Source organism: Chinchilla lanigera, unplaced genomic scaffold (assembly GCF_000276665.1).
Source record: "Chinchilla lanigera isolate Chin_1 unplaced genomic scaffold, ChiLan1.0 scaffold00046, whole genome shotgun sequence".
Taxonomy (NCBI): Eukaryota; Metazoa; Chordata; class Mammalia; order Rodentia; family Chinchillidae; genus Chinchilla; species Chinchilla lanigera.
In genome coordinates this window covers 4,799,314-4,811,643 of record NW_004955447.1, presented here as the reverse complement: position 1 = coordinate 4,811,643, position 12,330 = coordinate 4,799,314, and the positions used below count along the sequence as shown (strand labels likewise).

The 12,330-nt window shown below is 36.4% G+C and overlaps 1 protein-coding gene across 1 annotated transcript in view; it reads right to left on the bottom strand.

Moving 5' to 3' along the window:
- The window catches only part of LOC102009896 (transmembrane protease serine 11F), a 77,451-nt gene that overhangs the window by 23,328 nt on the left and 41,793 nt on the right, over positions 1 to 12,330 (bottom strand). Inside the window, exons 3-4 of the mRNA XM_005392827.2 lie at positions 11,190 to 11,341; positions 4,052 to 4,170 (exon numbers count right to left, since the gene is read on the bottom strand). Of these exons, the coding sequence (XP_005392884.1) occupies positions 4,052 to 4,170; positions 11,190 to 11,341 (271 nt within the window). The remainder of the gene's footprint in view (positions 1 to 4,051; positions 4,171 to 11,189; positions 11,342 to 12,330) is intronic.

Below are 12,330 nucleotides of genomic sequence, written 5' to 3'. Positions count from 1 at the left end.
AAAGAAATACCCAACATGGCAGCCCATCAGAGAAATATAAATTAAACATCAAGATTCAGTCTTACTTCAGAAAGGCTATCATCAAGAAATCAAATAATATCAAATGCTTGCAAGGCTGTGAGGTAAAAGGAACGGTAGGACTGTAAACTAGCACAACCTCTATGGAAATTAGTATGAAGATTCCCAAAAAAACCCCAAAAACCTAAAAATAGAAATTCCATTTGACTTAGCTATTCCTCTTCAAGATATCTTCTTAAAAGAGCTAAAGGCACCATATTTCAGTGATGCATGCATATTCATGTTTATAGAAGCACAGTCATAATAGCTGCATCTTGTTAGTGGCCTACATGTCCATCAGCACATGAATGGATCAAGAAAGTGTGTTTACACTCAGGGGAGTACCACTCTGCTGTAAAGCTAAACCTGAGTCATTTGTAAGAAAATGGATGCATCTTGAGGCTCTAAAGTTAGGGGAGATAAACCAGACACACAGCTTAAATATAGCATGGTTTCTCTCATATAAGAAACACAAATTATAAATAAAAAATAAAATAAAAGATAAGAAGACATCAGGAGATAGATCTTTCTGAAATGGGCAGGAATCAAGAGATAGAAGGCAGAGGGAGGGCAGGGTTGAAAAAAGGAATGAAGATGTGTTATGCGCATGTGCCAGCTTCACTCAAGGAATGTGAGCATTATGTACTAAAAGAAGAAGCAGTAAAGGAGGTAAAAGCATTCAGGTAAGGCTCAGAATGAAACTTCTTCAGACTTGTGGACCAGTGTGTCAGCTGTCCCTTTGATCATACATGGTGATCAAATAACAACTGACTTGAAAACATGCCATGGCCCCCAGATAGAGTGCAAAAAATGTAAGTAAAGATAAGACTTAGGGAAAACAAAGGTTTGTTGAAATACATCAGATAAGTTGAAGATATCATTTCCACACTAGTCTCTAGATTTGGTGCAAGTTAAATTAAAACCCCAGTATGAAGAGGTATCTTTGTTCATGTGTTCCTTAGTGTAAAAAAAATGGGCCAATGTAGCCAAATACACCTGAAGAAGAATATGACAATCCTAGGTGTTCTCTGTTGAATGGTGGTGTCCTTCTTACTCCAGGAATCAAGGAATGTGAACTTATTTTTCAAAAAGTATTTGGAGATGTGATTATATTAAAGAAAACTGTTACAGATTATCTGGGAAGGCTTTGGACCCAATGATAAGGGACCCTGTCACAGTGGAAAAGCAGAGAAAGAAGACTGTGAAGATAGAGACCATACACCAGAGCCTCTTTCCTAGGCAGCATTAAATCAAGAAACGTTGGAATGGCCACAAGCCAGAATATGCAAAGAAGGATTCTTCCCTAGAGCCTTTGATTTCATATTTCTGCTGTCTAGAACTGTTAGAGAATACATTTTTGCTGTTTTTAACACCTACTTTGTGGTAAGTTCTGTAGCATCGGTAATAAACCAGTGAACAGGTACCAATACTTACTGTCGAGTTACAGTGGCTAAAGTTTGTGGGAGGCATTGAGACATGAAAAAAATAAAACAAAACAAAAGGAGAGCTCAGCGACACCACCATTCATATAAGGAGATGTCATGTTGGATCAGCTGGGAATGACTGTCTATCTAATGGTAGTGATTTAAAAAACTGCTTACTATATAGGGGAAAATGAAGTTGACTCCCTAAATTAAAAACGCATGCAAATATCAACTCCATATAGGATAAGTCCTATATGCAAAAAGCAAAACCTGGAACTTTCTGAAGGATCAGAAAGGATTTATTATAGAAACACAAAAAGGCACTGAGAAGCAAAGAATGATACTTCTAACTGCTTTAAAATTCAGCCAAATTTATAATAAAATGAAAAGGAATTTAAAAATGGAAAATAGACATATTAAGTACATATATTAGTTACAGGATTCATTTCCAGGAAAATATGTTTCTAATAAATTGAAAACTGCAATAAAAATGACCAAAAAAAATCATGAGCAAGCATTTATAGAAGATGAACTACAAATGATTACCACTGATGAGCACATTAATAATCAGTACATGCAAATCAAATCTATGAGATCCTGTAGTGCCTACCCTTGACATGGCGACACTGAAAAGTCAGACCAGTACATTTTTAGGAGGATGTAGGTGATCATGAATTCTCTTGTGCTCTGCAGTAGTCCTGCAAATATTTAGAAACACTTTGGAAAACAGCAGGTCAAAACCTGCTTGAGTTGGAGCTTGGCTCATGCCTCAGTGAAGCCCTGCTGGCTTTACCACCTGGATAGAGTCTAGCAGGTGAGCTAGGAAAAGGTAAGATTGTTCTTCAGCTATAAAAAGGGCAGACAGATGTGCTCCAGCCATGAAATGAGTTAAAAGAGTAGTATGTCTCTGTCACAGTAGTCTACACAGAAAGGAAAGTAACTGAACTCTAGTTTTATGTAATAAAATGGAAAAACCCTCAAACCCTAATGTTGAGTGAAAAGAAAAAATTGTAGCAACAGGGAGTCACAGGCAGAAAACAGGATAAAATAGGATCTCATTAAGTTTTATTAAAGAAATTAATAGGAAATCTTACTAAAGGCATTTTTTGACTCTGAAGTTAGACCCCAGCAATTTGAAAGGTAAAGAGAGAAATCAGACTTGAGGAATATGTCAGGTAAGATAATTCATGAAAGGATTTAGCAGGAAGAGTTGACTTGCAAAACAGGGGTGTCTCCAAGGACATGAAAGACCAGGCTAACCAGCCCTCCTCACCAAATAAAATACAAAGGCGACAAGGGGCAGCCACTTAAGGGCTCTTACTTAATATATGAAACACACACAGACACGCACCTACACGTGTATTCATACCTATATATTCACACTGTAGCCTCACTGTACCACTGCACCAGATACACACATGCCCCCTTGACTTCATTGCTGATGCTAAGCTACCCTTCTACGAGGTTCCCTTTCACACACTTACCAATCACAAAAAGGCAGCAAGGAATCAAACGACCAGAAACAATGTAGGCAAAGATGCCCAGGTTAGGATCAAAGAGCCAGAGACTCATTCAGATGGTGCCCATGCGGGGGACTGGAAAGATCACTAGTCCTAGGTAAAAGGAACCAGTGACAAGGGCTGGTGGGCATTCACCTTCCCAATGCCCCCCACTCTTCCAAAGCAGCTGTCTTTTTTTCCTGCCTTTTTCCAAATAAACTTTCTTCCTTTATTTTAAACTCTATTTCTTTAATTCATTGCTGGAGTTGAGAGTTTATGATCCTGGTAGCTGAGTGTTCCAGCAGGGCAGAGGCATGTCATGGCAGGCAGGACACTCCTCCCCCAGGTGTGACAAACTCATAGAAGGACATAAAATGATTCCACTTACATAAAACTGAAAAGCAAAATTGTGCAGCATAGTCCATAGGGAAACATATATAGGTGATAAAACTATAATGAATGATTGAGTGAAATTTAAAATAGTTTTTAACCTCTGAGAAAGAAAGAGGAAAGAACACACCTTAAATGAGGTGGTAGGGCCTTGGGTACTCATTTTCTTATTAATCTTATAGATGAACAAAAGAAAAAATAAAATACCAAGGAATATCACTGTGAAATTTCAAAAACTAAGAAGGGAAGTATTAAAGATTTGGGAGAAAACTTGGTCACCTAGGAAAAAAACAATTTCTTATTAACCACATTTGGTAAGGTAATAAAAATGAATGTTTTAAATTTCTGAGGAAAAATGATTCTCAATTTTGTTTTTCTATACAAACTATCAGTTGACGGAAAGACAGAGTAAAGGAATTTTCTACGTGAAATAATTCAGGAAATTTACCTCCCACCCACTTTTTGCTAGGTATTTGAGGACATAATCCACCATACATATGCAGAAAAATATAGGATTCATGAAGCAGCGGATCTGACACATGAGGCATTATGCCCTAGCCAGGTCTACCTCTGAGAAGTGGACCTAAAGCCCAGTGGTAGACACTACTGCCTAAAATGCCCACAGTCAAAGCGCTGCAGAAAAGTGCATTCAGAAATGTTTGTGTTTTCTGTTGAGCTTACCATTCTTTCAATCTGATGACTTCTTTCTGTAAACTCTCTTGAGGATTTCATTCCATAATTTTCTCTGTACTTGATGTTTGTGACTTTAAAAGAGGCAAGGTAATAGAATGATCTATCATCTGAAAGGTAAAATAAATGAAAGAGCTATAATTAAATGTGATCAGTAATTTGTCCCCAAGTGTGCTGGGTAGGGTACTTACTATAATGCAATATATTTCCATTTAGTTAAAAAAAAAAAACTATTGTAGGCCTTTTAAAAATATTTTCTAATTTTACCATTGCAGTCAGTCAAAAAAATTTAAGTCCCAAAGAATCCTTACTGAATATGATATATATATATAAACATTTTCACAGAATTGGACATCCAGTATAGAAAGGAAGTGAATACTAAATGCAATTGGTGAACGTCATGTAAAAATTCTCTATTTCCTAAAAAAGTTACTAACATAGGTATATCACATATCACATATTGTAAAATGATGCTATCAAGTTTTTTCTATACTTCTACTAAGCTCATTTTAATAGATGTCTATATGTATTGTTTCAACTTTGTTTTTTTCCTATTCACTTTTAATTCTCTGCAATCTACTCCTAACCTACCACTGTAACAGCCATTGTTAAGGACAACATTTAGAACCTACTGTGTACCTGTTTTGGTTTGTTTCTTTGTTTTAATTCTTGTTGTTTTTCAGTCTCAGTTATGTTCTTAGAAACCCCAGCTTTAGCTTTATGAAGAAATCTAGTTTTTTTCTTCCTCTCGGGACACTTATTTAACAATGTAGTTTTCTTTCTATCCTTAATCTTAGCTTCCTATGGCTTGAGTTCTTATACTTCCAATTATATTTCTAGTCTACCTCTTCTCTTAGACTATTCTACTTCCTGCACTTCCATCTTTGTGAACAGTTGTACCATCCCCATGGTCACCCAAGGTTTAGCTTCACCCGTACTTCTAAGATCCAGTGAAACTTTTAGTCTTTCAATCCTGTAGCTGCAACCTATTTGATCACTCTGACTCTTTTCCCATGTTCACAGAGCCTGCATCTTTAATTCAGGTCCTTATTAACTAACCAGCTGCTGTTTATCTAAAATGGTGGTTTTTTTTTTTTTTTTAAGAAAGAACCCTCTCCACATTGAAAAAAAAGTCATCCTTTTCACAAATATCACCAGTGATCCAGTTCATGTCCTTGCTGCTTGCTAAACATAGCAGCTTTCTCACTAGCATCTTTTCCTGCAATCTAATTTTCTTTGAATCCATCTCCAGAGTGAGTACTATTGCAAATTTGACAATATCACCTTTCCAATTGAAGTATTATCATTTTTCCTTTGTCTATGGCATAACTGTCACAACTTTTACCTATGACCCAACAAATTTCTTCTCACCTCATAGCCTTTCTACCTTTTCAGCATATTTTCCATGTTCCCCTTAGGGTTTCTGTTGAAACTACTGCAAAGTGTATTTGTCAACATTTACCATGATGTTTTTTCTTCTTGATTTTCGTTCTGTTACCACTTTCACCTGAAATGATCTTTCCCTAAGCTTCTCCACTCCTGAATCCTATCCTTGACTTCACCTAGCAAGAAAGTCTCTGAACATCTGGGCGGAGACAGGTACTTCACTTGTGCAGTGACACAACCTTTGGAATTGCTCTATATTGCACATGCCACAGGGTCAAAGAGATTTCTAGATGTTACTTCAATGGAATTTCAGTTCTTGGTAGGAAGTGTTGAACTATTTTTTATTTGAAGACGAGGCAACATTTTATGTAATATTAATGAACAAAAACCTTGGTTTGAGCTTTTTAGAAAACTAGCAAATTAAGAAATAATTGCTATAACATTTCATATGTATTAAGTACGTCAAACATCAGACCCTGTGATGAACATTCTACTCTTCATTGTATTTTCATTTTAAAATATTTTTAAGACCCTAAGTACTACATCAGAATCCCAGGAATGAATAGAAATGTATTTATAAGAGAATAAACATAATCTACAACCCTACTATGTAGAAGTAATTGATATTATTAAATCAGTTTATTTTTCTCTTGCTAAAATATTGTTTACTTGGCTGAAGTAGATTATCACCACACTATTTTATTATCTTTTTCCATTTATGAAATTGACCCTAAACATTTTCTTTTTTCTTGAAAAAATATATTTTCTTCACTTAAAATAAAAAGTTAAGAAAGATGTATCAGAGATAATATTTCACTCCAATAGTTGATGTTCCTTTTGTTGTTTCCAATTGTTTTAATTTTTCAGATTGTAGCTTGATGCATTTTGGTGGATGAGTAGATAAATGAGTCAATATTTACTAACAGACACTAGGCTCCATCTTTTCAGGGTTTACATGCACTATTTGCATTATTAAATGAATGGACCCAAGTTACTTTTCAATGTGTATCTTGAATGTTTGACATGATTTCATAATTGAAGTTCTATTGCAAAAAGACTAAAATTAAGATTTATTCAGAGTGACAGAGGCATTTTATTCATTATTGCATACACATGCCAATATCTTTTTAAGCATTCCCAGTTGGATAAAAACAACTATTACAATGATGGGGAAGTAAAAATGATTTTAACACATACTTAGATGCTCTCAGAAGTGCTAAAGAGTTATATGTGATATAAAATTATACTAATCATAACAATTATAGTAATAAAATAATGACTATTTTTTATTGAGCTTTCATTATAAACTGAGAGAATGATATTGCTATTTATTGAGTCTTTATTATATGGCCAGCTCATTCTAGCAATGGAAAAATTGAGAGTTAGAGAGATTTCTTATATAAGTTGAATTGTAAAACTATTGTGAAAATCCAGTTTAATAACTGCAAATATACGCAGAAGCAGAGACCTTGTGGTATAGCTTTAATTTCTAAAACCTGAAACAACACAAATGCCCATGAACACTTGAGTAAATAAATAAACTGTGTTTTAGTTACTTTTTCATTGCTCAGACAAAATACACAACACCCATAAGTTAAAGGAGGAAAGGCTTATTTTAGCTCACAGTTTGCAGAGATTTCAGTCCATAGTCAGCTGAGTCCATGGCAACATGGCAGAGGGGCGTCACAGAGGAGAAACAGTCCATGGCAGGGCAGGAAGAAAGCAGCGATCAGTGAGCCTTTCAGACTTTTATCTCATCTAGGCTACAAACCTGTTGGATGGTGCAACCCACACCCAGGGTGGGCCTTCTCATCAACCACACCCAGACCTACACTAAACTGATCAATGGATAATTTAGTTACAAACAGTCTTAATCCATTTTTACACATTCTATCAAGCTACCTGCAAAAAGCCCACCTTTGAGTGCATGAGGCTTTGGGGGGACATCTAACTACAAGCTATAACACTATGGAATGTCTAAGAAATGGATTGCTAAGTAATAATAAAAATAAATGTACTAATGATGCATATAACAGAGTGGATGATTCCTGCAACAATTCTGAGCAGGAACAGACCTCAAAAATGTGCAATTCTATTATATTTAGTTAAAGTTCAAATAGGATTTCAGTTTTTAAAAATTTTATTTCTCTGGGCTGGGGATTTAGCTCAGCTGCAAAGCGCCTGCCTGGCAAGCGCAAGGTCATGAGTTCGGTTCCCGGTACTGGAAAAAAACCAAAATAAATAAATAAATAAAATAAATAAATAAATAAATAAAAATTTTATTTCTCTTTGACAGAATGAAAAATGAAGATCCAAATGAAAATTCTAAGGATATGTAACACAGCAGTATACCACTCTTTTCATCATGTTGAGGAATAAAATTTAGATATATAAACTCTACCAAGCACTGCTGTGGTCTGGTGCTGTTTGTTCCCCAGAGCCCATAGGTGGAAACTTGGTCCCCACTGTGGGGCTGAGTAGCAAGTGACCATGCCACCAGGCACTGCCTCAGAAGGAAACAACAAGACTGGTTCCTTCCATCTCTCTGGCTTCCTGTGTCACCATGGGATCTCTTCTGCACATGCTCCTGTTGTGATGTCATTCACCATGTTGTAACCAGCAAAGGGGACACTGACCAGGGGTCAAGCCAATGGAGTTGCCCTATCTCAGTCTTTCAGTCTCCTAAACTGTGAGCTTCATGAGCAGCCAATTCAGGTATTTTGTTACAGCAACAGAAGTGGACAAAGACAAGTACTTAATAGTCAGGAACACAGAAATTATTTCTTAAAACAATGCTCTATCAGCACAAAATATATAAGGTCACAAATATAAAACCTGAGAGACAGAAAAACAAGCAGTCCCTAACATGCAGAAGTTGACTGAATATCAACATCAGACATAGCCACTCTGTGGCCATATTAGGTTAAGACAAAAGTCAGACCATTCAGTAAGATGTCTGCAGAGACATGAGCATTATTCAAATCAATGCACTAAAGCAAAACAAAGGGAAACATATCCCAGCCAATGTTAGTGACAGCTGATTCTCTGACACTTATTTGCAGCTTTAGTTGCTCTGTATTCAGATCTAATTGAGATTTGTTCAGCTACTCAATCCCAGCATTATGCCAGCTTCCCGATGGCATCCAGTTCGGAGAAAATGGGTTCCTTCAACTCTCCCCCAATCACCCAACACAAGGAAAAATCTTACAGTGCACCCTTTTTCATTGTCTCATGGTAAGCAGATGAATAGATGCAACCCTCATGGTCTTTAGCTGACAGACAGTGATAAATAAGACATAGTCTAAGTTACTGGATTACTTTATTATTGCTTACTTTAAAATAGTCTATTTTAAGGAGTGTTGAATAATTGGTCAGAATTTTGATTCACTGAAAGCTGCTCACGTGTAGTATGCAGACCTTCAGGATGATGACTGTTCTACTGAATATACTTCAATCCTGGTGCTGTAATTTAACTACTTATGTCTGCTAAAATTCTTATTTCATTGTAATTATTTATATCTTTAATGATTTCTACTCATCTTCTTTTAGATCTATTTCCATTTTTTAAAAACAATATTTTAAAAAGAATTTTTCCTCCTACCTTGATTATAACAATGTGATTTCTTTCTTGCAGGTACTCTTTTATACTATGAAAATGTGTATGTTCTTTTTAAAAGTGTGTGCATCATCTTAGATGCCTTTATTTTATCCCTTTCTATATGTCTACCCTTTGTCAGAATCCACTTTCTTCTTCCCTACTCAGGCTACTCTCCAGTATCCTCGTGGGATATCCTAGTGATAGCTCTCTGGACCTTTTGAGTGTTTAACCCTCGTTTAGTTTCTTATTGTTGAAAAAGGGCTTAAACGCACACACATTTATTCTTGTTCCATTCTGAATGTCAAAGTCTGATGTCAGTTTCATTGGGTTAACATCAATATGTGGCAGAGCTGGTTCCTGCTAGAGGTTTAGGGGGGAAAATGTGTTTCCTCTTTTACCCTCATCCCTTAGCTCAGGTCTCCATACCATATTTTCCTACTCACTCCTTCAGTGGTCACATTGCCTTCTTCCTTCTTTGCCCATGTTCCCTCTTCTATAAAGACCCTTGTAGTTATATTTATAGCCCATCCAGAAAATCCAGAAGAATATTTCAAACCCAAAATTCTTAATTATGTTTGGAAGCCAGGCGTGGTGGTGCATGCCTGTAATCCCAGCACTTGGGAGGCTGAGGCAGGAGGATCATTGTGAGTTTGCGGCCAGCCTGGGGCTACAAAGTGAGCTCAAGACTAGCCTGAACTGCATAGTGAGACCCTGTCTCAAAAAGATAAAAAATAAAAATAAAAAATTAATTATGTTTGGAATGCCCCTTTTTCTGTATGAGATAATATTCATACATTCCAAAAATTAGGACATGGACATCATAGGGTGAGGATGGGACATCATTCAATTTATCATAATCTCTCTGAGAGTTTTTTAAAACAATACTGTTGCCATTATTTTTATTGCCCCTTTGCTTTTTCTTTTTTGAACACCTGCAGCATTGGTGGTGAAGGACATTTTAAACAGAAAACTACTTCATTACTTTTTAGCTAAAAGAAAATATTAGAACAGAAAATTTCAGAGGACAACTTGATTTATGTGTTTTACTTTATGAGATTCTAAGAAATGGATATTAAAACTCCTCCCACCCCCACAATAAAAATGGGTAGGAAAGTAAGCTTGGTTTTTATGGTTTGTGTCTAGATTTTCCCCCAAAGCCTAATGTAGTTAAGGGGTGGGCTTCTAGAGTTATGACTGATTCATGGATGTGAGGGCTATACCCGGCCTGGGGCAGGTAGTTTGCATACAGTGTAAGGGAGGAAAGAGGCTTGCCTTCTACCACTCCTCCCTTTTGCTCTTGTTGCTTTTGCTGCTTTTCTGCCTCCATGAAACTGTTGCCCTCTGCCATGTGCCACTCTGCCTTGGAGCCAGCTGAGTATGGACTGAAACCTCCATGAACTGTGAGCTAAATAACCTTTCCTTCCTTAATTCTGGGCCTCAGGTATTTTGTCTCAGAGAAAAGTAACCAAGACACTGTTATTTGGACAATACTTCATTTCTTCCTCAGAGGTATTCCAGGAATGGCTTTACTGTGTGACTGATGTGAATCCCTACCCCTTTAGGTAGAGATTCAGCCATCTGTAAGTACAAACACACAAGCCAAGGCAAGGGCAAATGAACATCTTGGTTCACCATCACTGGGCTGATTTGTGGTATAGGCTACCTACTTTTCCATATAATTAGGAACCTTTTCCCAGTGTTTCCATGTTCTCCACTCATGAAGCAATTGGATTTTCCTTCAAAATTAGTGTTTCCCTTTCAGCTCTTTAAAGGGTTTTTCAGGTAATTTAAAAAATATCCTGAGTGTTTCTTGAGGCAACTCATTAATATATTTATCCCGAGAAAAATATTATTAAGCTCATCACATGATGTGATTCATCTTTACCTTAAAGGTAATTTTTTCATTCCTTCCTTTTTAATACATATTTTCTCAGAAGCATCTGCCAATCAATGTAATTCATATTTCAAGCTTTCCTGAGTAGAAATATGTAATAGTTCCCTGTAGGAGCAATCTATAACTCAATACCCTAAAAACATTAGTAATTAAAATGTTAATATCATGCAAATGTCACTTTTGCACAGCAGAATTTCAAGACACTAAGTTACGGAGTACTTAGGCAACAGAAATACAATGTGGGTACTTACCCTCAACAACAAAATGAGTAACAATACCAATTGCAATTCCTATGATTGCTACAATTGCCAAAGTAAAAAGAGCGAGCCTTATAGGGTCCCAAAATTGCTGTCTCTTTTGATATGTGACTCGTGGATATTCAGCTTCTGAAAATTCAACAGGTCTGTGACAGAAAAAGAAGATAGTAAGACAACAAAAAACAACCTATTGTGGTTCTACTTGATGTCCACTTGCTGTGCTCCTTTATGAAAAATTTACTATTTTATTTTATTGATTTTTTGAGAAAAGATCTTGTTATACAGAGCATACTATATAGTCATACTAAAGTCCAGGCTCCCCTTGCACTCACTGTGTAGCCCAGGCTGCCTCAGTCTCACGGCAATCCTGCTACCTCAGCCTCCTGGGTGCTGGGATTACAGGCATGTAGCACTATGCCTGGGTAGAAATAGTTTATACTGCTAAATAATGCTGGGATATTTAAATTCACAAAAGAACACTAAGTTTTAATTTGCATGTCCTCCCTCAACATCATAACCACAGTACAAGTTTCAGTTAAAATTCTACTGATGTTTATATTCAAGTGACAATATCATCCCACTGCATTTTTTTGTACAAGAGAATTTCAAGACACTAAGTCATGGAGTACTTAGAAATACGATGTGGGTACTTACTTTCAACAACAAAAAGAGTAACAATACAAATTGAGAGTGCAATTTTGATTGCAACTGGCCTATCATGTTGGCAATTTGAAATTTTGGTGGTGAAATACTCTTAAAAATTTTGTAAATAATATTTTGAGTTCTTAGCAGTAAGATTACATAATATTCCTGTCAGTTTTACTTGGTTAAAAAGAAAAGATTTTCATATGAATACTTTATAAAATAACTTCAATGTTGCCTTTGAAGATGAAACCATGGCTCTTTGCAATTTATTAGCACCTTCCAGGGAAGTCCAATTGGTGACTGGTATTGGATGAAACTCCAGCATTCAAAGATCCTGTCATCTCCACTCAATTCTTACCTGTTGCCACTGGTGTACCACCTCTGCTCATGATATCTTACATCATTTGGTTATCTGTCTCCAACCTTTAAATTGCCATTTGTTTAGTTTATTTCCTGAATCCCTGAATAGGGTTCAGTAGTGTGATATTTT